We start from the raw sequence: 27,897 nt of genomic DNA, 5'->3' as shown, positions 1-27,897 counted from the left end.
TTGTGTTTGTCATTCAGCCTCTGTCCTTCTCTCCCTAATATCTCTTTCTAACCTCTCTTTTCCTCTCTGTGCTTTGTGTGCTGCAATGTAGGAAGAGAAAGGAGGGTTGTGGGCAGCAGGAACAATGACTAAATAACCCTCAAGCAAGGGCTGAGGGCTCACTATCTCAAAGACCCAGAGGACCAAGAGCAGTCTTTTCCTCTACTGCATGGATGTGAAGGGGACAGTAAAAAGCACGGAGAAAGCATGTGGTGGTGTAGTGGACTGTGAACTGCATCGAATCCCCTGCATTGTATTTTTATCCCCTCAGTGAGTTTGTTTGGGTTGTCTACAGACTGGGGAAGCTTTTGTGTGTTGATTGTTCTTTTCAGAAATTACGATTTGAATCCTATTGAAGTAGATCTTTGGATGTTCCAAAGTCCCTCTGAATGTGTCCTTTGATCAACTGGAATGATTTATTCTTCACATCAGGAGGACTTGTACCAAGTGTAGGGTCTGAGGACTCTGTATTGAATGCACTGCACTGTGCTGATAGTTCCCTACACTGATAGTATACAACACACTACTTATATTGCTTGTATATTCCATTGACGGGATTTTCATTCGATATCTGCTGTGGGGAATAGTGGCGTGATCTGTTGCCTGGGATGGTTAGTGTTATACCTTGTTGCTCTCCACATCAAAACTCTACAAATGAATGGAGCTTCGTACTCCCTGGAACCAATCTTTATTTCTATTGCGCAGTAACATTTTGTGGTTCGTTATTTTCCAATCATCTCTGACTGAATGGTGGGGGAACAATTCTCCCACATCTCACACCCTCTCTTTTTCTTTTCCAGGCACTAGGAAGTTGCTACTTCCTTCACGAATCATTGAAAAACATCCAGCAGTTTGATTTCAAAGGTGAGTCCCCCCCCCCCCCCTACCCCAATGAAATCTCCACTCCTGCTCTCTCACAGTCCCCCCTCCGTATAACACCCTACACGGCCCATCACCACTTCCATCAAAACCAGTACAGTTGACATTGACTGGGGAAGATAACGTAAAGTGAGCGATAGAATGGTAATGCTTGTTAATATTAGGATTTAATTCATGAGATTTCGGGCTCCACGGTAATTGTGTACAGAGGTTATTGGACAGTTACGGCGCTCTCATCAGCCCGGGGTGTCAGAGGGCCAGGGGCCCGGCGGCCAGGCTAATTAAAAGAGGGGATATAGATGTGGAGCCACAACGTCGTTCCCATTACACCAGAGTCAGCATTAGCACCATGCACTCACCCCCAGTGAAGGACGGGGCGAGGGGGGGAACGCGAGAGGACACACACATGCATGCGGACATGGATACACACACGCACACACACATCAGCAGGCATATACGCTCGCACACACCCTCAACCTTCACCCGTCAAACCCCCTCGGAAAACAACATGCTTCTCTTACATGGGATTAGGATATGTCCAGAATGAGCTCATTCACACTGTACAATATATTACTGGACTGAATAAAAATGTTAACTTTGTAGCCTACATCAATCGTTTCACCTGCTTCCTTGGTAAAGAACTATGCCGCATTTGCCAGGATCCATATTAATCCATTAAGCGTCTCAGAGTAGGATTGCTGATCAGGTACCCTCTGTCCATTCATTATAATCTAGTCCAAACGGATCCTAGATCAGCCCTGCTACTCTGAGACTCTTCATGGAAACGGTTCCAGGTGTCACGTGACTGTGGAAGACGTTTTTAGGCTCTGACCCCAGTTCAGGTTATGTTTTGCACTTACGCAGAGGTCATGACCCATACTCATAGGTTCAGTGTCAGATCTCTGCCATGCCAAACCGTTTTGACCTCTGAGATATTTTCCGCCTTTTGATTGTTTGTAACTTCGTGTAACTGAAGGGCATAGCGCCATGTAAAACATACTCCACTTTTATCCGAGAGGAAGACCCTTTAGTTCTAGGAACCTTCATTTAGTTCAAGATCTCTGACACTGATCTTATGAGTATAGGTCACGGCATCACGCTGTTTCATGGATTGGGGGGGGGGGCCCCGTTTTTTAGGCCCGCGGATCAATCTCCCACAGAGAACTTAAAAAAATATATATATATATATATATATATCTCAACTTCCTGTTGTTAGAATATACAGAATACACGAGGTGCAATTTCCACAGCAAATTGCCCCATCAAAATGTAACTTAGCGCCCCCAAAAGTCTGGTGCCTGCTCTGGCTGCGTGTTTGGGTAAAGATGTAGGTACACAGACCCACGAGCCACTGCTGCCCCTCATGATGAGTTCAGTTTTGTGGTCCCCCCCCACACCTATCAAAGTTGCCCATCCCAGTGCTATTTGAATCGCCTCAACAACGGATCGTCTAAGGCCTCCGTGGAAGTACAACACCGCAACCTGATCTTAGACAGGGTAGACGTGGAGAATCTGTGCAGGAGAACCTCTATAGATACTTCCACTTACAACCAGCAGGTGGAGTAGTAGCCTGATGAAGCCCTGGATTTATGCACGCATGACTACATCTAGATCTACAAAACTGCTTAGTAGGTTAAACTACATTAGTAGGTTTGGACTGCGAATCATAGCCTCTTAAACGACTAGCTTGTCTTGTATTAATACGTCCTCTTTGGCTTTCTTTGTCTGTGTTCTTCCCCTTAGCCAAGAAATTCAAGAAGGTGGTTGGGAAAGAGATCTACTCAGACACACTAGAGAGCACACCCATGTTGGAGAAGGAGAAGTTTCCTCAGGACTACTTCCCTGAGGTGTGTATCACTTCACTGTTGCTGTGGTGACTGAGTGGGACTGTCTCTCGGCCTCTACTGCATCCTGAAGTGCTGGGACTTTGATTGATATACAGTAGTGCCGTCAGTAATGTACACTACACAGCAATGTGACATGACTTCGCAATCTTAAAAAAAGATAACTTATGACTTAGGCAAGGCATGGAGCTTGACGATACATTTTGGGTGAAAACATATTGCTGATAGCTTATACTTAAAAAAAATGTAAAAAACATTTACTTTCTAAATTTCACAATGCACAATTTTTGGGACAATGCAACACTTTTTGCGTAACATAGTTTTTGACATTTTTTCATATCAAAATTATTTATGTTGCATAATATTTAAAAAAAATAGGTACAGTTGAAGTCGGAAGTTTACATACACTTAGGTTGGAGTCATTAAAACTCGTTTTTCAACAACTCCACACATTTCTTGTTAACGAACTATAGTTTTGGCAAGTCGGTTAGGACATCTACTTTGTGCATGACACAAGTAATTTTTCCAACAATTGTTTACAGACACATAGATTATTTAACTTATAACTCCATCACAATTCAAGTGGGCCAGACGTTTACATACACTAAGTTGACTGTGCCTCTAAACAGCTTGGAAAATTCCAGAAAATGATGCCATGGCAATAAGACGCTTCTGATAGGCTAACTTACAGAATTTGAATCAATTGGAGGTGTACTTGTGGATGTATTTCACGGCCTACCTTCAAACTCAGTGCCTCTTTGCTTGACATCATGGGAAAATCAAAAGAAATCAGCCAAGACCTCAGAAAAAAAATGTAGACCTCCACAAGTCTGGTTCATCCTTGGGAACAATTTCCAAATGCCTGAAGGTACCACGTTCATCTGTACAAACAATAGTACACAAGTATAAACACCATGGGACCACGCAGCCGTAATACCGCTCAGGAAGGAGACGCGTTCTGTCTCCTAGAGGTGAACGTACTTTGGTGTGAAAAGTGCAAATCAATCCCAGAACAACAGCAAAGGACCTTGTGAAGATGCTGGAGGAAACAGGTACAAAAGTATCTATATCCACAGTAAAATTAGTCTTATATCAACATAACCTGAAAGGCCGCTCAGCAAGGAAGAAGCCACTGCTCCAAACCCGCCATAAAAATGACTACGGTTTGCAACTGCACATGGGGACAAAGATCGTATATTTTGGAGAAATGTCCTCTGGATGTCCTTTCAAAAATAGAACTGTTTGGCCATAATGACCATCGTTATGTTTGGAGGAGGGGAAGACTTGGGGGAGGCTTGCAAGCCAAAGAACACCATCCCAACTGTGAAGCACGGGGGTGGCAGCATCATGTTGTGGGGGTGCTTTGCTGCAGGAGGGACTGGCATCATGAGGTAGGAAAATTATGTGGATATATTGAAGCAACATCTCAAGACATCAGTCAGGAAGTTAAAGCTTGGTCACAAATGGGTCTTCCAAATGGACAATGACCCCAAGCATACTTCCAAAGTTGTGGCAAAATGGCTCAAGGACAACAAAGTCAAGGTATTGGAGTTGCATCACAAAGCCCTGACCTCAATCCTGTAGAAAGTATGTGGGCAGAACTGAGAAAGCGTGTGTTCCGAGCAAGGAGGCTCAGTTACACCAGCTCTGTCAGGAGGAATGGGCCAAAATTCACCCAACTTATTGTGGGAAGCTTGTGGAAGGCTACCCGAAACGTTTGACCCAAGTTAAACAATTTAAAGGCAATGCTACTAAATACTAATTGAGTGTATGTACATTTCTGACCAACTGGGAATGTGATGAAATAAATAAAATCTGAAATAAATCATTCTCTCTACTATTATTCTGACATTTCGCATTCTTAAAATAAAAGATGTGATCCTACCTGACAGGGAATTTTTACTAGGATTAAATGTCAGGATTTGTGACAAACTGAGTTTAAATGTACATTGCTAAGGTGTATGTAATCTTCCAAATTCAACTCTTCAACAACTATATGTTTTATAAAATAAGTAAAACATGACTATTGGTACCATTACACATTTATGGCAGTGTATTTCATCTATAAAGTACTTTCCTTTACTATTTAGCATTTTCACAAAAGACAGTTATTTTGGTTTCAGAATTTTTTCTTTAGTTTACGTTCCCTCAAAAAGCTAATTTATTACAAGGCTCAGTTGAACAGTGAAAGATTGAGATGGCAGCAATTGCAAAGTCTTTAATTTGGTTGCTCGCCATGCTTTGTAATGCAGCCTGTGTCTGTCTGTTCGTTCTGTGGGTTCCTCTGCTTGGTCCACATCATAAGGTAGCGTCGCGCTGTGCTGATATAGTAATAAAGAGCGTGACCGCCCGCGTGTCATCCCCATACTCCCCGCTCATCTGTCAACCGCGCTCCACCGGCCGCCTCCTCAAATATATGCAAAGGAGATGGATACGGCCTTTCACAGACGCAGTCTCCCAATTTCTGCCTCTTTCTCACACACACACACACTCACTCTCTTTCTCTTCCACCCCACCTTGGAGTTCCCCAGTTTGCCATTTTCGCAGATGATCTAAAACCAATTACGTCGATTGAGGCGTGAAGTCGTTTACAATTATGACAAGAAAGCGGTGTTCGGTGAGTTACGAAGACGAGTGGCAAAACCAAACAACACCGGGAGCGAAGCTAAAAGCGAGATGGAAGAGAAAAGTTTGCTCCCTGATTTATTCCTCTTTATTCCTCTCTATTCCTCTTTCGCGGCTGGGTTATGAATCTTGGATGATGCTTCCGAGAGCAGCACTCCAGATAATGTTAGCCCATTTAAAAAGAGCAGATTTGTGTAGTCTATCAGGGCTGACTATTTTTTTCCTTGTCCCCCCCACGCCCGGCTAGTGAGAAATTGGTTGTTATCATAGATCACAAATACTGCTCAAACCTCTTATGAAAGATGAATTAATTACACTAATGGTTTAATGCAGAGATCTCATGAGGAAGTCAGGCGCGCGATAACCCCTGCCTCGTCCCCGCTTCTTCCCATGGTGATTTATGCTGTCTTTTAGTAGATGAAACCGCCTGGATTTGCCATCCATCTACAGCCTTAAGGAATCCTATTAACATGGGATCTGGGACAAGAAGGACCGCCACAGGCCCCGCAATGTGGTCCCAACTGGGTTCTGCAGGGTACCGCTCTGGGTCTGAGTGTTGTGGAACCAAATCCTAAGACATGCATACACACATGGACCGTGATAAACAAGAAAAAAGGCCTCGCCAGGAGCTTAGAATATGTGTGTTACAGAGAGCATGAGTTAAGACACGTTATTTTCCATTGGATTCTATATGATTTACTTTTTTATTTTATATTTTTACATCCCATAGACGTGATGCAGTAGAATGTAGCAGCAGGCAGTTTAGGTGGCTCGTCGGAGACGTAACACCTCTCTTTCTCCACTTGAGCATTACCTTTACAGTCCACCATTAATAAACTGTCACTCTTAGATGGCCTGCTGACATCGTGGTGGGAGGGGCTTGGTCGGTACAGTCCCTGTTTGAGTGGCAGCGCTGGTTAAATACCAGCAATGCAACCGAGACAAAATGACATTTCCTGGCTTCTCTTAGATTTGAGTGCACTTGGGTTGGTCGGTGTGGGTGGGTGTGTCGGACCTTGTGTCACACACATACCCTCCCTTGCTGTCCCATGTAGACCTCCATGTCCCCGATTGAGGTGAACAGGACCCTACTGTGACCCCAAGTCCCTTAGGTTGAGTCTGCTGAAATGACAACCTCTCCCTCCCTGTATGCAAAACACACTGCCTTCATACTCCCCAGACTGTGAGTTATGGCTTCAAGTGGAGGAGAAAGGAGAGGGGGGGACATTCAATGAAAAGCTGAATAACAAAATAACAGGCACATTTCTTTTGAAAAATTGATGTGATGGATTTGGTAAGCTGTCATTTCTTGTTGTTTCGTCAAACCTTTCAACTTGCCCAAGTATGTATGCATCTATGTACAGTGGGGCAAAAAAGTATTTAGCCAGCCACCAATTGTGCAACTTCTCCCACTTAAAAAGATGAGAGAGGCCTGTAATTTTCATCATAGGTACACTTCAACTATGACAGACAAAATGAAATCCTGAATCCTGAAAATCACATTGTAGGATCTTTAATGAATGTATTTGCAAATTATGGTGGAAAATAAGTATTTGGTCAATAACAAAAGTTTATCTCACTACTTTGTTATATACCCTTTGTTGGCAATGACAGAGATCAAACGTTTTCTGTAAGTCTTCACAAGGTTTTCATTCACTGTTGCTGGTATTTTGGCCCATTCCTCCATGCAGATCTCCTCTAGAACAGTGATGTTTTGGGGCTGTTGCTGGGCAACACGGACTTTCAACTCCCTCCAAAGATTTTCTATGGGGTTGAGATCTGGAGACTGGCTAGGCCACTCCAGGACCTTGAAATGCTTCTTACGAAGCCACTCCTTCGTTGCCCGGGTGGTGTGTTTGGGATCGTTGTCATGCTGAAAGACCCGGCCACGTTTCATCTTCAATGCCCTTGCTGATGGAAGGAGGTTTTCACTCAAAATCTCACGATACATGGCCCCATTCATTCTTTCCTTTACACGGATCAGTTGTCCTGGTCCCTTTGCAGAAAAACAGCCCCAAAGCAAGATGTTTCCACCCCCATGCTTCACAGTAGGTATGGTGTTCTTTGGATGCAACTCAGCATTCTTTGTCCTCCAAACACGACGAGTTGAGTTTTTACCAAAAAGTTATATTTTGGTTTCATCTGACCATATGACATTCTCCCAATCTTCTTCTGGATCATCCAAATGCTCTCTAGCAAACTTCAGACGGGCCTGGACATGTACTGGCTTAAGCAGGGGGACACGTCTGGCACCGTGTGGTTCTGGGATTTTTGCTCACCGTTCTTGTGATCATTTTGACCCCACGGGGTGAGATCTTGCGTGGAGCCCCAGATCGAGGGAGATTATCAGTGGTCTTGTATGTCTTCCATTTCCTAATAATTGCTCCCACAGTTGATTTCTTCAAACCAAGCTGCTTACCTATTGCATATTCAGTCTTCTCAGCCTGGTGCAGGTCTACAATTTTGTTTCTGGTGTCCTTTGACAGCTCTTTGGTCTTGGCCATAGTGGAGTTTGGAGTGTGACTGTTTGAGGTTGTGGACAGGTGTATTTTATACTGATAACAAGTTCAAACAGGTGCCATTAATACAGGTAACGAGTGGAGGACAGAGGAGCCTCTTAAAGAAGAAGTTACAGGTCTGTGAGAGCCAGAAATCTTGCTTGTTTGTAGGTGACCAAATACTTATTTTCCACCATAATTTGCAAATAAATTCATAAAAAATCCTACAATATGATTTTCTGGATTTTGTTTTCTCATTTTGTCTGTCATAGTTGAAGTGTACCTATGATGAAACCTATGATTACAGGCCTCTCTCATCTTTTTAAGTGGGAGAACTTGCACAATTGGTGGCTGACTAAATACTTTTTTGCCCCACTCTATGTATTTTTTGTTTGGTGCAGTAATGCATGCTTCCCCCCAAAAAATGCCATCATAAGGATTTGTCATTTGCTTATACAAAAAAAGTACACGACCGAGACCTTAAGGTCCCCTTCCCATTGGACGGAAGTGATCATTGTCCATATAAGTTTGTATTTCTTGTTCTCTATCACACATCTGCTCATAAAAGCATTGGTTGTGGACTACAGTCAGACACCCTTTTAGTACCCTTTTGTAAACTCTTAAATGATGGTTATGTGGCAGCCATGGAATTCCAATTTTCATGGCAAGTCACCGTCCCTTTAAATGGGAAAGTGGTATTGTTTCTGTCCGTGGTCCAGAGACAATCCAAGACTTAGCTGCTAGGATCCAATTTGAGAGAAATAGGTGGGCTAGAGAATCCAGCTATATTTGTCCCATTGGCTTGCCTTTAACCGCTAAACCTAAATCTAACACTAATTCTAACCCGAAAAAGCTTTTTTCCTTGTGGGGACTGGCAAAATGTCCCCAGTTGGTCAGATTATTTTTCCCATTTACATCTCTCTTATCTTTCCAGTCCACCCTAGTCCTAAAGACCCCTCTTTCTTATTTGATGGGATCCCTGTCTGAGTGGGGATGTGTGTGTGTGTGGTGGGGGGGGGGTCTCAGCTGAGATATAGGAAAGGTCAACAAATACATTTAAAGAAGGACTGGGGAGATGGGAGTGTGTGTGTGCCACCGTGACACGCGTGACATTTGATAGTGGAACTGAAAACTTCCAATGGACACAAGTGGGGAGTTTATGGTGCCGCTTCCTGTAATGGGGAATCCATTTGATGGCCCCATAGCCCGCTCTCCACTACTCGCCTCTCCGTCCCGTGTCGGCTGGGAGCCTGGCTGTCATGGCTGACCCCCACTCTACAGCCGTTCATCACTGTCACAGTCTGGGGACCCCATCACTGGCCATGGAAGGTCAGCCTCAATCCTTTACTGCCTTCACCCTCAGCCTGTGTCACCCCCCCAGCTTTTCAACTTGTCTTACCTAGAGCAATAGGGCATGTACATTTTAATCACTAGGACCCAGGTGTTTTCCTGGCCCTGTAACACATACTGTAGTCATTTAGGCAGACATTACACTCTTGTATTTGATTGGGTACATGGTAGTTGGTTGTCACTCTGTCTGTGAATTTCCCAGGCCCGTGTGACAACACTGTGTGTTGATGAATTGAGGGGTGTGTGCGTGTGTGCGCGGTGCCATAGCCAAACAAGGCGACAAGGGTCAATCAGTCATAGGAGGAGGAAGCGGGGCAATCTGAGGTTGCACGACAAGGAAGTGATGGATTTAAATGTTATGATTGTAGTTAATGGCTCTTTAAATTACATTTTAGATGAAATGTATTTTGCGCTGCATTAAGAGTGCAGGTTTGGAGCCCATCCTCTCCTCGCCTCCTCACTCCCCTCCCCGTCATCCTCTTCCTCCTCTTCCGCATCCTCTCTTTATTAAAGTCATTACAATGTTGTCACAAATATCACACATCACATATATACAGTGAACATGACTCTCCCTCAGGAAGTCGGGTTAATATGATGCATAAAAACCTCTTCTTACCACCTAAATGTCACAATGTGATTACTGAATCAATATCCTTGAAACATCTGTGTTTGTTTTGTTGAAGGTAGAAGTACTTCCTCGTGTATTTTTATTTTCAACGACAACATCGTGTAAACTATTCGTTTTATTATTTGTCTTTTAAAATGATCACAAAATATTTGAGTGCAATCCGTTCATGGGAAAACGATTTAGATTTACCTCAAACACACACAATATTGGACAGTGGGGTATAATTGGGCCCATACATTCTGCCAGGCGGTATAGATTAATTCAAGTATGCTAATGTAATTCAATTTGATACAGTTAATCTTGTACTAATGCAGATTGAAGGATGTGAGATGCAATCAAATACCTCTCAGGCCTTTAAAATTGCATCTAAGTTTTTAAATAAAATGAGTCAATTTGTAATTATGTGACCTGGGCCATAATTAGTTTATTCATCACCACGGTTAACTCCCCATTAGGATGCTCAGAAATCCCCTGGAATATTTATTTATTTATGCGTTCAAAATTAGGACGGTTGCAAGCGTCCATTTTTCTCTCGTTCAATAACGAGCTTCATGGTAAATCATATGCTGTGTGAGAGCTGGGACTCCTGACCGGGTAATTCCCTCAGTTAGTAGCACTATGGGGTGAGGTTATAGGAGGTTGACCAGGTGGCTTTAGGTCAGGCCACTAGAACACTTTGGAAGTCATACTGTTTTCCCATTGTCATGACAGTGCTGGTCCTCTGTAGCTCAGCTGGTAGAGCATGGTACTTGCAACCACGGTATAGTGGGCTAAATTCCCGTGACCACCCATACATAAATGACTGTAAGTCGCTTAGGATCAAAGTGTCTGCTAAATGGCTTATGTTATATATTATGAGGCTCAGGTTAGACAAATATGTAAATACAGAAAATTACATTGCTGTATAGTAATTATTAGTAAATTGATATGCTGTATAGTAATGATTAGAATCATAGTGAAATTAAGAGAAAAAAACTCTCAGAAGAGAGTTTGTCTTTGCGTTTATATAGCCCACACTGGCTATGTATGCCAGTTGAGATTGTTGGTGCACTGCAGTACGTTTCAATTCCATGCTATCAATGCTAACGTTCAGTCTGCATGTGTATCCTCACTATGTTGCAGTGCAAGTGGTCCAGAAAAGGCTTTATCAGGACTCGATGGGCTCTGGCTGACTGGTGAGTTTCTAGCACATCTCATGTTACACCTCATGCTACACTTAGGATCAAATTGAATATCAGCTTTTCATCCAGGTGCATTTCAGCGTCACGTCCAACTGTGACTACCTGTAAAGCCTAGCAGTATCACTCGCAGTACCTGTCACTTTGGCTTTACCCCTCTATCCATAGGGTATATCCCATGGGGCTTTGCAGGTCCGTTCTTCATAGACAGATAGAGTCAGTCTTCCCTAGAGAGAGAGACTTTACTTCGCTCCCTCTCCCAACTGACAGCGAGCTAGGAACGGGCCAGGATTGGATTAGGCATAATCGCGTTAGTCAGCAGTTGCATATGACAGATGACAGAAAACATTACATACAATTGAACCTGTGCGAGATGAATACAAACGTTTGGGCAGGGCGGGGGGGGGGGGGGCGTAATCTAATAGAAGGATGACGTGAGAACAAAAGGGCTGAAACGGTAACATTCTAAATGAGGCAGGCATGACTCGAGACAGGCACTTGGAGGAAGAGACAGAGAGAGAGAGGGGGGGACAGGGATGACCGAGACAGGCACTTGGAGGAAGAGACAGAGAGAGAGAGGGGGACAGGGATGACCGAGAGGGACACGGGTGAGGGGGACATTTTGCGTATTTATTTAGAAGTTTGTCAACAGCATAAGCGTCTTGAGGTGAGAAGTTCTGAGAAAAACAGTTACAGAGATTGATATAGTAGATCGATGAGACGGGCTTAGCAACAGTAGCACTACCAGGAGGGAAATGGACATGTCAGTCTGCCTGTAGTGCAGCGAGACAAATTCATCTCACTGCTCCATTCACACAACCATACCCGTGGTCCACAGGCCAAGAGGTCAGTCATGTAGTTCAGGGGTCTCAAACTGAAATTACCTGGGGTCCAACTAACATAAGTCTCTCTCTGTCCCCTCCCAGTGCATTTGACCTGGTCAACATCCACTTGTTCCACGATGCCTCCAACATACTGGCTTGGGAGAAGAGCCCCTCAGTCTACTCCGGGACGAGACAGAAGGCCCTGGGCTTCGTCTTAGATAGGTGACTGGCACGCTCCTCCTTATTCTCGCCATCTCATCTCTGCAACTATTTTCTCTGTCCCTTCTCCATCTAGCCTCTCGCCGTTATTTCCATCTCTCCACCCACTCCTCTTTCCACATCTCATCTCCCTATATTCTCTCCACCTAAATCAAATCAAATGTATTTATAAAGCCCTTCGTACATCAGCTGATATCTCAAAGTGCTGTACAGAAACCCAGACTAAAACCCCAAACAGCAAGCAATGCAGGTGTAGAAGCACGGTGGCTAGGAAAAACTCCCTAGAAAGGCCAAAACCAAGGAAGAAACTTAGAGAGAAACCAGGCTATGTGAGGTGGCCAGTCCTCTTCTGGCTGTGCCGGGTGGAGATTATAACAGAACATGGCCAAGATGTTCAAATGTTCATAAATGACCAGCATGGTCAAATAATAATAATCACAGGCAGAACAGTTGAAACTGGAGCAGCAGCACGGCCAGGTGGACTGGGGACAGCAAGGAGTCATCATGTCAGGTAGTCCTGAGGCATGGTCCTAGGGCTCAGGTCCTCCGAGAGAAAGAAAGAGAGAATTAGAGAGAGCATACTTAAATTCACACAGGACACCGGATAGGACAGGAGAAGTACTCCAGATATAACAAACTGACCCTAGCCGCCCCGACACATAAACTACTGCAGCATAAATACTGGAGGCTGAGACAGGAGGGGTCAGGAGACACTGTGGCCCCATCCGATGACACCCCCGGACAGGGCCAAACAGGAAGGATATAACCTATAACCTCTCCACCTATTCTCTTCATCTTTCCTCTCAGTATCCTCTCCATCTCTGCGTTCACCATTCTCTCAATATCGCCTCTCACCGTCCTCTCCTCCTTTCCATTCGACCCCGAGCAACACGCTCACCTCTCTACCAGCAGAGAATCCTTCGTCCAGCACCCAAAGACCCCTCTAAGAAAACATGAGAGCCGTTCCCGCTAATGTGATTTATGTGAAGTCCATTGACAGTGGAGAGGGATGATATAGTGGTCTAGTGGCCCTTTGCTCTTTACCTGGTCATGCTAACACCAAATAAAAGCTACGTGGCAACCCTGCATTACGTGCCCCCCCCCCCCCCCCCCACCATTTGAAATGGTGTCTGAATGCACAGCGTCTTTCATCTCCTTCCACTTTGAATAACTGCATGCATATGGCCGCCATGTATTATCAAGGGTTTTGGCACCTCGTGAATTAGCGTTTTATGTAGTGTTTTATGTATTTCCAAGATAATAATTTTCCCCTCCTTCATGCTAGCGTTTTGATGAAAGAATGCTTTGCGTTTAATGGACAGGGAAGTGGGGGGTGTTTTGAGAAAATGGTTAGCTTTAAATATATATATATATATATATATATATATATATATATATATATATATATATATATATATAAATATGAACCATAATTTACCTGGATTTATGGGCATAATGAAGTAACTTGTTGTTTACATTGAGGGTTTTGACCGTATTTTCTACGCTTTCGTCATGTTCTTGAAGTTGATTTATTTGTAAAAGTCGCCTCATAAATACGGCTAAATGGCGCGTTTTCTGGTGGAGAGTGAATAGCACTGGGCTGGTGAGTGGCAGTTTCCACGCTCCCCTCCTCTAAGTCCTCTTGTGCTCAGAAGGTATCCTTCACTGTTAATTCCTGGGACATATCATTAAAAGGTGACAATGGCAGGGGATTTTTGCCCTTTTTCGGGAGGTGGGAGGAGTAACCTAAGGGGTATGGGAGGTGTAGGCCTATGTTCGGACTAGGCTGGTATCCCATGCAGGGGGTGAAGGGGGGGCATCGCGCCTCAATCGCTCACTTTGGGGAAACACTTGGGCACAGATCCGGCCTGCCTGAGAGTGAAAAAGCTGGCTGGGCCGGGGCGGGGGGTGGGGGGGGGGGGGGGGGGGGGGGGAGACAAAAGACCCTGGGCTCTGTTAGGGGCAGTGCATAATGGGCTGCTCCTTTCACAGGAGCTGCTAACCTTTTGGCAGCCACCAGCGAACTCCATTCTCCTCCGCCGATCGGGGAGGACAATGTGCCCAGGCCGGCTTTGAATGAAGCGCTACCTCCAACAGTGTTCCCATTCAGCGGCCGGTTGGGAACCGTCATTTTGGCCATTGTCCTAACTCTGACTCCTACCCCAGAAAGAGAGCAGGAAAAGGGAGAGGGTGAATATCTATAGCCAAAGCCTCCTCTCTCCCCCTTCTCTCTCTTTCTGAGCTCTAATCTCTCATTGTGGGGAGGGGGGAAGGAGGGGAAGTGGACACCACCAGCTGAGATCCAGAGGGGCTGCTGGTGCAGGAGCCTGGTCAGTGAGACAGTCTAGGGAGTGAGCTCCGTGGCTGGGCCCAACCTCAGCCCCTTCCCTTATCTAGCGCCCTGGCTAATAATGCAGCTTACGGCCCTTTGAGAACAGATCTGATAAGCCCCTTCCTCTGTGGCCCTTTTAACTGCTAAGCAGTGTTTATTTCCAAAGCGCTTCAAGGCCTCCGGGGAACAATACTGAGAAGGAACAGCGTTTAGCCAGCCAAACCTCTCCATTGAGTCACATCAAAAAAGCACTTCTCCGGTCTCTGGCTGATGTGTGGCCGGCAGCTTCATGAGAGAAGGGAAAGTCCTGTTTGAAATGTATACCCTCCTTGCCTGTTTTTATTCCCCTATGCCTTCCCCTCACTGAGATGTGAGCCTCAAACGGCATCTAAAGTTATTAACCCTTTATATTAATATTTCCCTTGACGTCATTGCTTCATAATATAAGACATTTGTTTTTGAGGAGCACGGGAATATACAAAAATGATGCTATGTTCTTAATATGGGAAATATACATTTGATTTATGATCCTGAAATTGGTTTGGGAATTGTGTTTTTGATAACAACCACTGCATTAGAACATTTTATCTGTAGATATCGATGCTTCCTTATGAGACTCGTTACAGACCCTTTTTCCTGTAAGGAAGCATTGATATATATGACTCTGTATCTAGTAAAATGCCCTCTAGTTTGCTTAGTTCCGCCAAGGACTGGTGATGTGAGGAGGACGCCGAGTCTGTGCTAATTCAGAATTCAGGGCTCTGGCCAAGAGGATGGGAAAGCAGGCTGCCAAGAACCCTGTGAAATGATAGCTATGAGATCAAATCAACACCATTTTTTTTTTCTTTAGCTAAAAATCTTTTGTTTATTGGAGTTGTGTTCCTTTTTATTCTCTCCCTTTGAGTGGCTGGTCCGGTTCAGGAGAGAACAGTTTTACATTACAACCGTGAAATCTTGTAAAGAACCCCTTTGTCCCCCGCCATTATTTTCACACAAATATAGTTCATTGTCACACAGCTGAAGTTAATTTGATCAACATTGGAGACATTTAACTGTTTTGTTCGCTGAAAAGGCTCGTTTCATGCTCATTTTCGAGGCATTGAAAAGCAATGATTGGCCCCCCCAAAAATTATGTTGCCGTTAACAATTCGGGGCAATTAGTTTCCCAGGGGGAAGCAGTGGGCCGTACTGGCCACCATACAGCAATTCTTTGTCATTTTATGGACGGTCATCAGTCAACTGTCAGAGCAGCTCAAAGAGCCCTCCAATCTAAACGTTTCCTTTAAGGCTTTTCCCAGAACAACAGGCTGAAAGAGAAGAGAAAGGAGAGCTTGTTTCCAGGCAATAGACATGTTCAGCTGGAAGAAGGACTGAATAATTGCAGAGAGATCCTCAATAAAAGCCGGATAAATTGATTAGACAGGGTGGTAGTAGTGTGGTGCGCGTACGTGTTTATACAAAATGTATAACTTAGTGTTTTAGTGGAGGTGTGGTGAATAATGTGATAGTAGAATAGTTTATTCTTTTAAGAGCATCGGATTGACTCAATGTGTGTGCTTATGCTTATTTGGGTTTCTTTGCAAGCTCCTGCTATGACCTATGTGTTTGTGTGGCACAGGGAATACTGTTGCTGCCTTATGTCATTCAGTAGTAGGGTTGAAACATTTCAGGAACTTTCGACACGTCTTTCCCAAATCCCAGTTGGCTGATTACCTAAATCAGGAGGGAATAAGCAGGAACCAGATTTTTTTTTCCGAAGGTTCCTGGAATTTTGCAACACAATTCATTAGAGGCTGAAGGGGAGCATAGGCTTTAGGGGGCTAGTTGTGTTTAGGGGCTAGTGGACAGTGCTAGCTCAGCTAGTGACCAAATACAGTATAGCCCTTCATGGGGGTAGTGGTGTGCAGAGGGGTGTCAGTGCGTGACTGTGAACTGCCTCCTCACCCTGGGAGGCCTGGGGGCAGCAGGGGGTTAGTCCCCCCCCCCCCCCCCGTCAGTCTCTACTGTATAGAATCAGTTCATTAGCAAGTAGCCACCATTCACTCTTAGCTCTGCAGCCATGGAGATTGAAGAACCGTAAATGAGGATATTGTACTGTATATTGTCTACAACCGTTTTACCTAGTTATGTATCTGCAGAATAGAGATCTGCCGAAATGAGTCGATATGATGGGTTCACAGGCTGTAAGATGTGGCTCCCATGCATGTTGGATTTGGCAGATGGGAGTTACTGCTGAGAAGAGGTTGGACCGGCTTGCATCGCCACCTATACCAGTCCACCCAACACCACCAGATCCAGTGGCTGACATCCTTCCTCCCTGGGTTTGTTTGCGTCCCTATTAGAAATGCTGTGGGATTTGACCAGTCGTTGGGTTTGACGTTGTTGGGTTGGTTTATCCTCTAACCTCTGTGTGACCGCGACACCCCACAACCACCCTTTTGGCATGACTCAACTGGGAAAGCTGGGTAGGTTGGGAGAAGGGGGTTCTGGGTGGGATGGGCGCTGGTAGCGGGTGGCCAACCCTGGGTGTCACAGGTCACATCAGGGTTCCTCCCCTGGCCCATTGAGCCAGACGTCAAGAAGCACATTCTTCACGATGTTAACATTCTCCAAAATTCTTAAAATCACACTCCCAATGGATGACTCTGCATTGGCTTTTGTAGTGTGCCGCTGAGTAGAATTTGAATGAAGCATTCATTTTTGATAGGCTAACGTAACGTTACTTGATGAAGGCGTGTTAGCGTTAGCTAGCAGTAACTGCTTTTGTCTTGAAGCTAAAATGTAATGAGAGTACGGAAGATAAAATAAACCCCTTAATTGTCTGCACACGTTTGTGAATTGTTGAATAATGTAAGAGTGTAATATGGTTAAAACGAAAAGTTCCTTGCATGGTTGAACCGCTTTTTGTAAGCACGATTACTGGCTAGTGGATGTACTATAGGCTAATGTGACTGGGATATTTAAGCTGCAGTGCAAGAATGTCTGTTGCCAAGCCCACAAATTCTCTCTCGGCACATGGCAGTCCGTTGCTAATGTAAACTGAAAAGTTTATGTACATATTATGTCAGTTGAAGTCTCGTCGCGGTGCTTCTGCTGCAACTCTCTTCAATCTGAATAAGCCCGAAGCCATTTATGTGTGTGAGCAGTGAATGTGTCAGGAATGTGCTCCCTGTGCTTTGTGCGGCTGCGGTAGGGGGCCTGGGAGCAGAGTTGGGGGGCCATGTTATAAATTAGCGGCTGACCCTGTCTTTGTGTGGCCCCAGGAAGGCCTGACTGATAGCCCCCCTCAGTGAGAACGGCCCCTGTAAAGGGCCTCTTTCAGAGGTGTCACCGTGCGATGAATTGGCCAGGGGGGGAAGCATGTTTATAGACTGTGTAAAGAAGTGCGTCTTTGTGTGGAAATATCGCTGACACTGTTACAGTTTGCTTGAATGAACTGTGATGACGCGACTAATGGGGCCCTCGCTGGGGGGCCTGCAGGGGGCCCTCAGGACCCCCCACCACCGCCCCATTCACAACCAGTCCGCTGTGGCTAATGTCAATTCTTAGGGATGCCATAAAGGCCAAGCAAAAGTCAACTTTCACACCAGCGGGTCACCACAAGTGCTTTAGGAAATGACAATGTAAACAGAGCGTTACCTTCTGACCTGCGGCTGATACCTTAGCCCTACAGACAGAACATCCTGGGCTACGGCATTAGACATGGCTATTAGAGGGATGAAGCTGGGAACAGGCTCGGCCCTGGGGAAACGCACACGCTCTCCGGGGAGAGTGGCATGGTCTGAATCGTCCCTTTGTTTTCTCTCTTGTCCCTTTCGCCTCTCCTCGCTCTCTCTGCTCTCTCCCTCCACACTCACTCTCTCCTCTATTTTAGCCCCCCCCCCCCATCCCCTCCTTTTTTCACTCTCATTCTCCACTCTCTCTGTTCTCCCTATCTCTCCTCTATGCAAATGTACTTTATTCGCTTTTTGGAGTGAGCTCATTTCTTTTTTTTAAAGAATGAAGCCACCTTAAAGCTGTCTGTCTACAAATGTTCATAATGTTTCATGTCGGCAAGCCTCCGTTGTACATGTTACATGCTCAGCATACACAGATAATATCCTTATTGGAAAAGGCAATACCATTATTTGAATACTCTTCTCATCCTAATCGTCACTATAACCTTGAACTTTTATTAGGCCTATATTTATTTTTACAGAGAACTTGGTCCATTTAACCCTGGGACACTGTGAGTCGTGGGTTTGCAAACACATCGATTTAAGGGACACTGAGGAATGTGTTGAAGTGGCCGTTCCATTGGCCACTTGCACATTTACATTTGAGTCATTTAGCAGATGCTCTCATCCAGAATGACTTACATGAGCAATTAGGGTTAAGTGCCTTGCTCAAGGGCACATTGGCAGATTTTTTTCCACCTAGTCTGCTCTGGGATTTGAACCAGCGACCTTTTCGGTTGCTGGCCCAACACTCTTAACCGCTAGGCTACCTGCCGCCAGGCTACAGCAAGTGTGAACTGTCCTTGTATTTGAATAGAGTGCTCTTCCAGTCCCCATGGCTGGGGAAGGTCAGTGATGACATCACCCAGTCTGTGTGTTACCCCCATCCCGACCCCGAGCACCCATGACTGGTAGTCTGAGGTGCAGGTGTCCGCCAGTCTCCCCACAACAAGCCCCCCCCCCCTCCCCCTCCCCTCCTCCTTAAAGAAACACTGGCTGGGCTGTGGTGATACTTTACGACACAGGTCCAGGAATGGACCCACCACAGAGTGCCTTCTCTTTTTATGGCCTCATAAATATATTGTTATCAGGGTGCCGGGAGAGAGTCCGCCCTCCGCCCGGCGATTTATCCCCCCCCGCGATTAGCAAGGCGCTAGCATTCTGAATCATTAATTACACAAGTAGGCTAGCAGCGCTAACTCTGTCGTCTTAATTTCTTATCTCTCCCCTGTAAGAGGGAGCCTCTTTTTAAGTTAATGATTAGGTATAGGAAGTTAATTATACGTCGCTTAGGTGCGTTTTAAATGCGCTCAGATGCCAGTGCTGCTGTAGATCTGGAAGCATTCCATGAACCTGGTTCCTGGACTCCATGAATCCTCCCTACCTCACACAGTTCTATATATTGGATTGAATTAGATACTGTGGGTGATTTCTCTCTCTGTTACTGTTCAATGATCATGTCCCTATATTTATTTCACCTTTTATTCCATGGCTAGATGGTCAACACATACTAGGTAGTATTCAAGTGTGGATATTGGGACAGAGTTCATGACTGCTTACCTTCCATGCAAAGTATAGCAGCTTCCCATAGAATGGAGATCATACTGTCCACACAGACTCAATCTAATTTGCTCATACAAGATTTGGAACAGCATGCTCAAGTCAGCTCAGTCACATTACTAGAACATAATTTGAAACTTGCACAGCTAATTTCACTTTATACTAGAGGTGAACAATATTTCAAGGGCCCCGATTTTACTCAAACCAATTCATGTTAACTGCTTTACAATTCTGTTTGGGATTTTGTCATGTTGAATATTATTCTCGACAGGGGTGAAACACTTCTGACCAATGTGTTTGTGCCACCAGGTGGTGCTGTGCACCTCGTAAATTAAATTAAATGCCCTAAGGCAACCAACCAAGGCCCACCTGAGAGGCCCATCAACAGTGTAGGCCTACTCCACTTGAAGCAATTCACTGTTGATGGCAAATTGTTTTCATGTTTTTCAGGATCACTGACCAGAGGTTTGAAAAGGTGCCATATTTTGTCTTCGGAGACTTCAACTTCAGGTTGGATACAAGGCAGGTTGTTGAGGTAAGCACTGATGCATGTAATGCAAGCATATCAGTTACAGAGTCTACAATGGTGTGTGTGTGTGTGTGTGTGTGTGTGTGTGTGTGTGTGTGTGTGTGTGTGTGTGTGTGTGTGTGTGTGTGTGTGTGTGTGTGTGTGTGTGTGTGTGTGTGTGTGTGTGTGTGTGTGTGTGTGTGTGTGTGTGTGTGTGTGGGTTCATGAACATAGTTTGCCAGGGTTTACGGGGGACACCAAACACCAGCCCCTCACAGTTATGGCTCATTATCACCCCTCTACTGTGGCTGGCCCAGCTGTGTTTGCCAACCAACCCTCCAAGTGCATTGTTAGGTTCCCCTCTCTATCTCTTCCTCCCTCTCTCCCTCCCCTTCTCTTGGTGCAAATAAGGCTACACTGGAGAGTCAGCGTAGAGTAGTCATTCAGCAATCCTCATCAGGAGATAGGGGGGGGGTTGTTGGATAACAAGCCATAAAGTTCCACACAGACCGTGGAGCTCCATGATAACAGAGACTAGACACTTGTGGGGCAAACCCTGCTCTCACCACACAATGGCCCCTCAAATCAGTGGCTCTGTTCAAGGTGTGGGCATTGTTCATTTAGGAGAAGCCCCTCTCTCTCAAAAGGGAAGGGGAATAGGAGTGGGGAGGAGGGAGGTGGGCGGTTGTTGAATGGAGGGGTTTTGCTCAAATGGTTCAGGAAAGACTTCATCCTGTGAGGTAAAGTGAGAATTGCCTTTTGAGTGGGGAATGTGGTTTAACCATCCAACCACTAGGGGAGGAATTAAATAGAATACTTTATTGAGTGCAGCAACCAACTAGTCCTGTGCCAATGGGACTGGGAGAGCTCATGTTTTTCCTCAAGAGATTCATTGAATGAGGATGTGGTTTCAGACTGCTGAGTTGTGTGTGACCATATGATGTACTGTATATATCACATTGATATATTGCATTTTCTAATTCTCTGGTGGTACATTGGATTCCACAGAAGTAATTGGTGCACATTAGAGCTGCTGATCATGTGAGAATATTATAAGTTGCTTTGGAGATAATACAGTAAGCCAAGGTCCCAAGTCCACAGCAGCCACAGCCTGAGAGGGAGGAGGGAAGAGTAGATGCCTGAAGAATTATCAGAGAACACTGAGACTATTGAGAAAAACTGTTCTAGTCTAGTTTACCTCGAATGAGGAATATGATGTGGTTAGCATGACTGTGATCATGAAATTCAAATAGCGGGCGTTAGTTTGATATTACAGCTACCGCTGAGACATAGTCATTGTTTAAATGTACTTTTTATTTTTTAGGCAGGTCAGTTAAGAACAAAGTTTTATTTACAATGACGGCCTACCCCAGCCAAACCCGGACGACGCTGGGCCAATTGTGCGCCACCCTACGGGACTCCCAATCACGTTGAATCAGGGACTGTAGTGATGATGCCTCTTGCACTGAGATGCAGTGCCTTAGACCACTGCACCACTCGGGAGCCCATTGTGACCATAGGTCCACACAAAAAGTGACGTTTTCAACTAAAATCACAAAAGTGTGATACGGAAGCAATCTTTCCACATTGAAAGCAGTTCAGCCAAGTCTAAATTCAAGCATCAACGACACACGTAGTTTACTTTTTTTTATTGTAACTGTCCAATTGTTGTGAAGGATGAATATTCATGTCAGAGGAGGCTGATGGGGAGGAGCTATAGGAGGACGGGTTCATTGTAATGGCTGGAATGGAATAGATGGAGCGGTATCAAACACATCATACGTATGGAAACCACATGTTTGACTCCGTTCCATTGATTACATTCCAGCCATTGTAATGAGCTGGTCCTCCTATAGTTCCTCCCACCAGCCTCCTCTGATTAATGTCATAAACCATGTTTCCATCTGACATTTTTATGCGAGGTAAAGTACGTTGGGTGAAGAATGTCACAACAGTCCAGATGGAAACAGCTATTTTGTTGACAAAACAAAATACACTAGACAAGGTGGGATATTTTTGTGTCTAATTATGAGAGAAATGCCGCTGGACACCCTTTTATGCACAAATATTGATATAATAATCATCCGATCGAAGTGAACTTGGAGTCTCGAGATTATATGTTGTCTGGTCCACCCACTACGACTTCGGGAAAGCAAGGCAGTTTATTAGGCTACAGATGAAATAAGTTACGATGAACATGCACGGTGATGAGCTTGATGCTCCTTTCCAATAACTATAGAGGGTCTTATTCTGGTGACATGATTGATGCTTGGCTGCTGTTTGACAATAAAAAAATGATCTTGCTCTTTTGTCCATAATAATCTCATCCTGTAGGCTATTCCCGAAATGTATCTGCGAGCTGTTGGCTAGAGCGCACGTGCCAAGACCATAGTGGGTACATTCACTATATAACAACAACAAAAATGTAATATATATTTTTGTTTATTTAGCAATCGGGCCTGCATCTTCAGAAACATGACCCGGCAAACCGTACTTCTTAACACCTGCTCGCTTAATTGTGCGCCTCACTATGGGATCGAAACCCAGGCTATAGTGACGCCACAACACTGCGATGCAGAGCCTTAGACCACTGCGCCACTCGGGAGGCCATAACAAACCTTTTAGTAGAGTTGAAAACGCAATGGAAACCCAAGGTAATTTGACCGTAAAAGTTATTTTTATGTGCACTTTTTCATCACACCCTGCACACCGAAATGTATATTTTTAACTAGTATGCAGTAGGTTGATAATGATTTCACCAAAGTATGTTGTATCAGACATTTCAAACAACATTCCCAGCTAATGAGAAAACAGTCACGGTATTTAATTTAAGGGAATGAACAAGATTTAACAATGCAACCGTGAGGCTAATTTTAAGTGTTTAAAAATAAATAAATAAGTACATCTATACCCCAGTACGACCTACGTGACCGCAGTGAAATGGGGGGGGTCTAAAGTACAAAGAGTACCTCAGGAAGTCAGATCTGTGGTCCGTGAAGTCCCTTCCACCACCACTCTCTATACACACACACACACACACACACACACACACACACACACACACACACACTTTCTCCTCGCACACACTTACTCATAAGCCCCTCTACTTTCTTTTACTCCTTCCTAAGAGGTCCTCATCACCCTTTTAACGGGACAACACCAAATGCTGATGACATCATCCAAGGGGCTCGGCTTGTTAAAGAGGCAGCATTCTACTCATATAAACCCGTCCAGTGCGGAGCTCACCGGTTTGATTTAATGGTGACCTGTACTATATGTGGTTGTGGAGGGCCGCTGTGATGTCACCAGTAAACAGATGAGTGTAGTCTCCATGTGGCTCTCTAACTCCCAGCCAGCGGCTATGTCAACCCTATAATGACAATTAATGTCAGCCGGACAATTAGTGCACATTGGGACTATGCTTTACTGTAGATTGGCCCTGGTGGATCGATCGGCCCTGCTTATCTGGAGATTGATTCAGATGTAGGCTCTCTCTCTCTAACACACACGCATGCACTCACATATACACTACCGGTCCAAAGTTTTAGAACACCTACTCATTCAAGGGTTTTTCTTTATTTTGACTATTTTCTACATTCTACATAATAGTGAAGACAAAATAACTACGAAATAACACATATGGAATCATGTAGTAACCAAAAAAGTGTTAAACAAATCAAAATATTGTTTATATATTCTTCAAATAGCCACCCTTTACCTTGATGACAGTTTTGCACACTGTTGGCATTCTCTCAACCAGCTTCACCTGGAATGCTTTTCCAAGAGTCTTGAAGGAGTTCCCACATACGCTGAACACTTGTTGGCTGCTTTTCCTTCACTCTGCGGTTCGACTCATCCCAAACCATCTCAATTTGGTTGAGGACCTGGCCTCCACAATCACCCAACATCTGATGCAGCACTCCATCACTCCCCTTCTTGGTAAAATAGCTCTTACACAGCCTGGATGTCTGTTGGCTCATTGTCCTTTTGAAAAACAAATGATAGCCCGAACCGGATGGTGTATCACTGCAGAATACTGAGGTAGCCATGCTGGTAAAGTGTGCCTTCAATTCTAAATAAATCACAGATTGTGTCACCAGCGAAGAACCATCACAACTCCTCGTCCATGCTTTACGGTGGGTAATACACATGCGGAGATCGTCCGTTCACCTACAATGCGTCTCACGGCGTTTTTTGTGGACTCATCAGACCAAATGACAAATTTCCACCGGTCTAATGTCCATTGCTCATGTTTCTTGCCACGAGCAAGTCTCTTCTTCTTATTGGTGTCCTTTATTAGTGGTTTCTTTGCAACAATTCGACCATGAAGGCCTGATTCTCCTCTGAATGGTTGATGTTGTCTGTTACTTAAACTCTGTTAAGCATTTATTTGGGTTGCAATTTCTGATGCTGGTAACTCTAATGACCTTATCCTCTGCAGCAGAGGTAATTCTGGGTCTTCCATTCCTGTAGCGGTCCTCATGAGAGCCAGTTTCATCATAGCGCTTGATGGTTTTTGCGACATCTCAACATCAACAGTTAAGAGGAGACTTTCTTCAAAGAATCCACTACTGAAGGACACCAATAAGAAGAGACTTGCTTGGACCAAGATACGCGAGCAGTTGATATTAGACTGGTTGAAATTGTCCTTTTGGTCTGATGAGTCCAAATTTGAGATTTTTGACTCCAACCGCTGTGTGTTTGTGAGACGCAGATATGGTGAACGGATTATCTCCGCATGTGTGGCTTCCACCGTGAAGCATGGAGGAGGAGGTGTGGGGTTGCTTTGCTGGTGACACTGTCAGTGATTTATTTAGAATTCAAGGCACACTTAACCAGTATGGCTACCACAGCATTCTGCAGCGATACGCCATCCCATCTTGTTTGCGCTTAGTGGGAGTATTATTTGTTTTTCAACAGGACAATGACCTAACACACCTCCAGGCTGTGTAAGTGCTATTTGACCAAGAAGGAGAGTGATGGAGTGCTGTGTCAGATGACCTGGCCTCCACAATCACCCGACCTCAACCCAGTTGAGATGGTTTGGGATGAGTTGGACCGCAGAGTGAAGGAAAAGCAGCCAACAAGTGCTCAACAAATATATTTGTTTATTACTTTTTTGGTTACTATATGATTCCATATGTGTTATTTCATGGTTTTGATGTCTTCAGTATTATTCTACAAGGTAGAAAATAGTTTAAAAAATAAAGAAAAACCCTTGAATTAATAGGTTTGTCCAATCTTTTGACTGTTACTGTATTTCTCTCTAGTTGCAATACACAGCTACACTGCTTCGCTCTGTCTGAGTGTAATCATGGACACCCGCTGCAATGAGAATAGCCACCAGACCCACCCCTTTACCCATCATGCCCTGCGGGTGGTTGTGGTTGAGTCTCCTGTGTCTGTGTGTGTGGTGTTCTACACTCCAGGCCCAATGTCCTATACCCCATTGTCCCAGGGTTGGACACAGGTGCCGGATTCCTGTCATGCTTGTGCGGCAGGATCAGTAACCAGAGGCTGTTGCCAGCTCCCCTCCCAACTGGGCTCTCCATGAATTGTGTCCGACAGAGGGAATTGGCTTCAATTGACCCCCATTCACTGGGCCTTTCACTGGGGGACAAAGGACACAGCCAAGTGGAGACTAATGCTGGGGTTGAGCTCCCTGGAGGTGGTCTCCCCAGTGTCATCGCTCTGTCCCTGGTCCTTTTCTCCTGCTCTGACTGGCCAGGAGAGGTGCAGGGAGAGGTGGGCCCAGCCAGGGAGATGTGGAGGAATGAGGCTGCCCAAGCACTCGTGGGTGGATGGGGCAGTGGGTGCCCATTTTCCAATTGTATGCCATTTCACTCTGTTTACTGCTTGAAGTCTAACCACTGCATTCTTAATGGTGCACTGGGTTTTATGTTTTATTTTACCTTCATTTAACTAGGCAAGTCAGGTAAGAACAAATACTTATTTACAATGACTGCCTACCCCGGCCAAACCCTAACTCGGACGACGCTGGGCCAATTGTGCGCCGCCCTATGGGACTCCCAATCGCTGCCGGTTGTGATACAGCCTTGAATCGAACCAGGGTCTGTAGTAATGCCTCAGCATTGAGATGCGTCACTCGGGAGCTTAAAGTTGTCATGGTTCCAAGGAGAAAAGTGCCTATGTTCCTATATTACTGCTGTTTTAAGTAGATACTGTCCTGAGTGTGTACAGTATGTTTGAGATAAGGTATTTGGAGCAGAGGAACCACCTGTGTGTTGAGACGGTCCGGCAGAGACGAGGAAGAAGAGATGCATGGGATGTCCGGGACCCCTGGGGACCAGTGGCGGTGAATCACAGAGCCTCAGTGACAGGCCCAGGCTCCGTGCCTGGACTCTCAGTATATTTAAAATCCCTCCTAATTAAACTTTATAGAATGTAAATTTAATATCTGCAGAAATTGTGCGCTTCTGGCCGGCCCCTCCAATTTAAGGATTGATGGAGGTCAGCGCGGAGGTTAATTGCTGACTTGATCTACTGTCCCCATGACATAGCTTGTGCCTGTTTTTAATTGGAGTTTATCTGGCCGCTACATGGGCAGATTTCATTAGGCTTGCGGCCTCTCACCGTGCCACAGCTCCCTCTGTGAGGGAGATCCAGGTTGGAGCATGTGTGGAAGTGTTCGGTAGAGCCCCCTGTCTGTGGCTAGAGAGAAGAGCAGGAGGGTGGCAGGGGTCGGCTCAGGCATAAATCTTCCTGCTTTGTCCTGGGCCTTTCTCTCACTTGAGCAGCATGACGTTTAAGTTGGGTCTGTTGACTAGGACCCACTCCAAATGAATGTTGTAAAATTCTCATTAATGACAAGCAGGGTAATAAATATAAAAATTTTGTTGTGGTGCTTTACAGCATATGGCCCATGCCAGGGAAAAGTGTGACGGGTGTGTGATTGTATGTGTGATTCTGTTTAGCATATTCTAAACATATTCTCAATACAGTGTGCCTCTACACTAGCCTATGTTGAGGTGTGTGTGTGTGTGTGTGTGTGTGTGTGTGTGTGTGCGCGCACATACATGGGTGTGTGTGTTAGTGATGCGCGGGTCAGCTGTTTGTACACCTGTACCCAATTGCTCATAACCAATCCGCATGGACTCCAGTCGGACTCCAGTCGCAAATTTGATGATGTGAGACTGGACTTGATAGAAAAGAACTTGACACTGATGACTTGAAATGATCTGGTCAGATTTTGTAACGTTTTGTCACTCATTTGAATTATGAATTACTCTCCATGCAGTCATAGATAGTAGCAGCAGCACACTCGGCCCTCTGATTGGACCAGCAAACTGCCGTTCAACACTTCGGGAGAGCTATCGCAGTGTTTCTCAGTTGGGAGAAGGTTTTGTGGGGTCGCAACTCACCAGTGCGAAACTGAATGGGAAAATATATTTTTTATAAATATTTTAATAGGCTACAAATAGTCTACCATTTGTAGTTTATACAGTTGAAGTGGGAAGTTTACACTCACTTAGGTTGGGGTCATTGAAACTCGTTTTTAAACCACTCCACACATTTCTTGTTAACAAACTATAGTTTTGGCAAGTCGGTTAGGACATCTACTTTGTGCATGACACAAGTAATTTTTCCAACAATTGTTTACAGACAGATTATTTAACTTATAATTCACAATTCCAGTGCGCCAGAAGTTTACATACACTAAGTTGACTGTGCCTTGA

The 27,897-nt window shown here is 44.9% G+C and overlaps 1 protein-coding gene across 4 annotated transcripts in view; it reads left to right on the top strand.

Annotated features, from left to right (window-relative positions):
• inpp5a (inositol polyphosphate-5-phosphatase A) overlaps positions 1 to 27,897 on the top strand; it is a 192,264-nt gene that overhangs the window by 119,053 nt on the left and 45,314 nt on the right. For all 4 annotated transcript variants that reach the window (XM_036960462.2, XM_021580257.3, XM_021580259.3 and 1 more), the window contains exons 5-9: positions 840 to 903; positions 2,662 to 2,765; positions 10,986 to 11,038; positions 11,968 to 12,087; positions 20,143 to 20,227. In XM_036960462.2, the coding sequence (XP_036816357.1) occupies positions 840 to 903; positions 2,662 to 2,765; positions 10,986 to 11,038; positions 11,968 to 12,087; positions 20,143 to 20,227 (426 nt within the window). The remainder of the gene's footprint in view (positions 1 to 839; positions 904 to 2,661; positions 2,766 to 10,985; positions 11,039 to 11,967; positions 12,088 to 20,142; positions 20,228 to 27,897) is intronic.

The sequence above is a fragment of the Oncorhynchus mykiss genome, chromosome 23 (assembly GCF_057628025.1).
Source record: "Oncorhynchus mykiss isolate SJ-2025 chromosome 23, ASM5762802v1, whole genome shotgun sequence".
In the NCBI taxonomy this organism is placed as follows: Eukaryota; Metazoa; Chordata; class Actinopteri; order Salmoniformes; family Salmonidae; genus Oncorhynchus; species Oncorhynchus mykiss.
The sequence above is the reverse complement of the archived record's forward strand: the minus strand, read 5'-3'. Positions and strand labels throughout refer to the sequence as shown.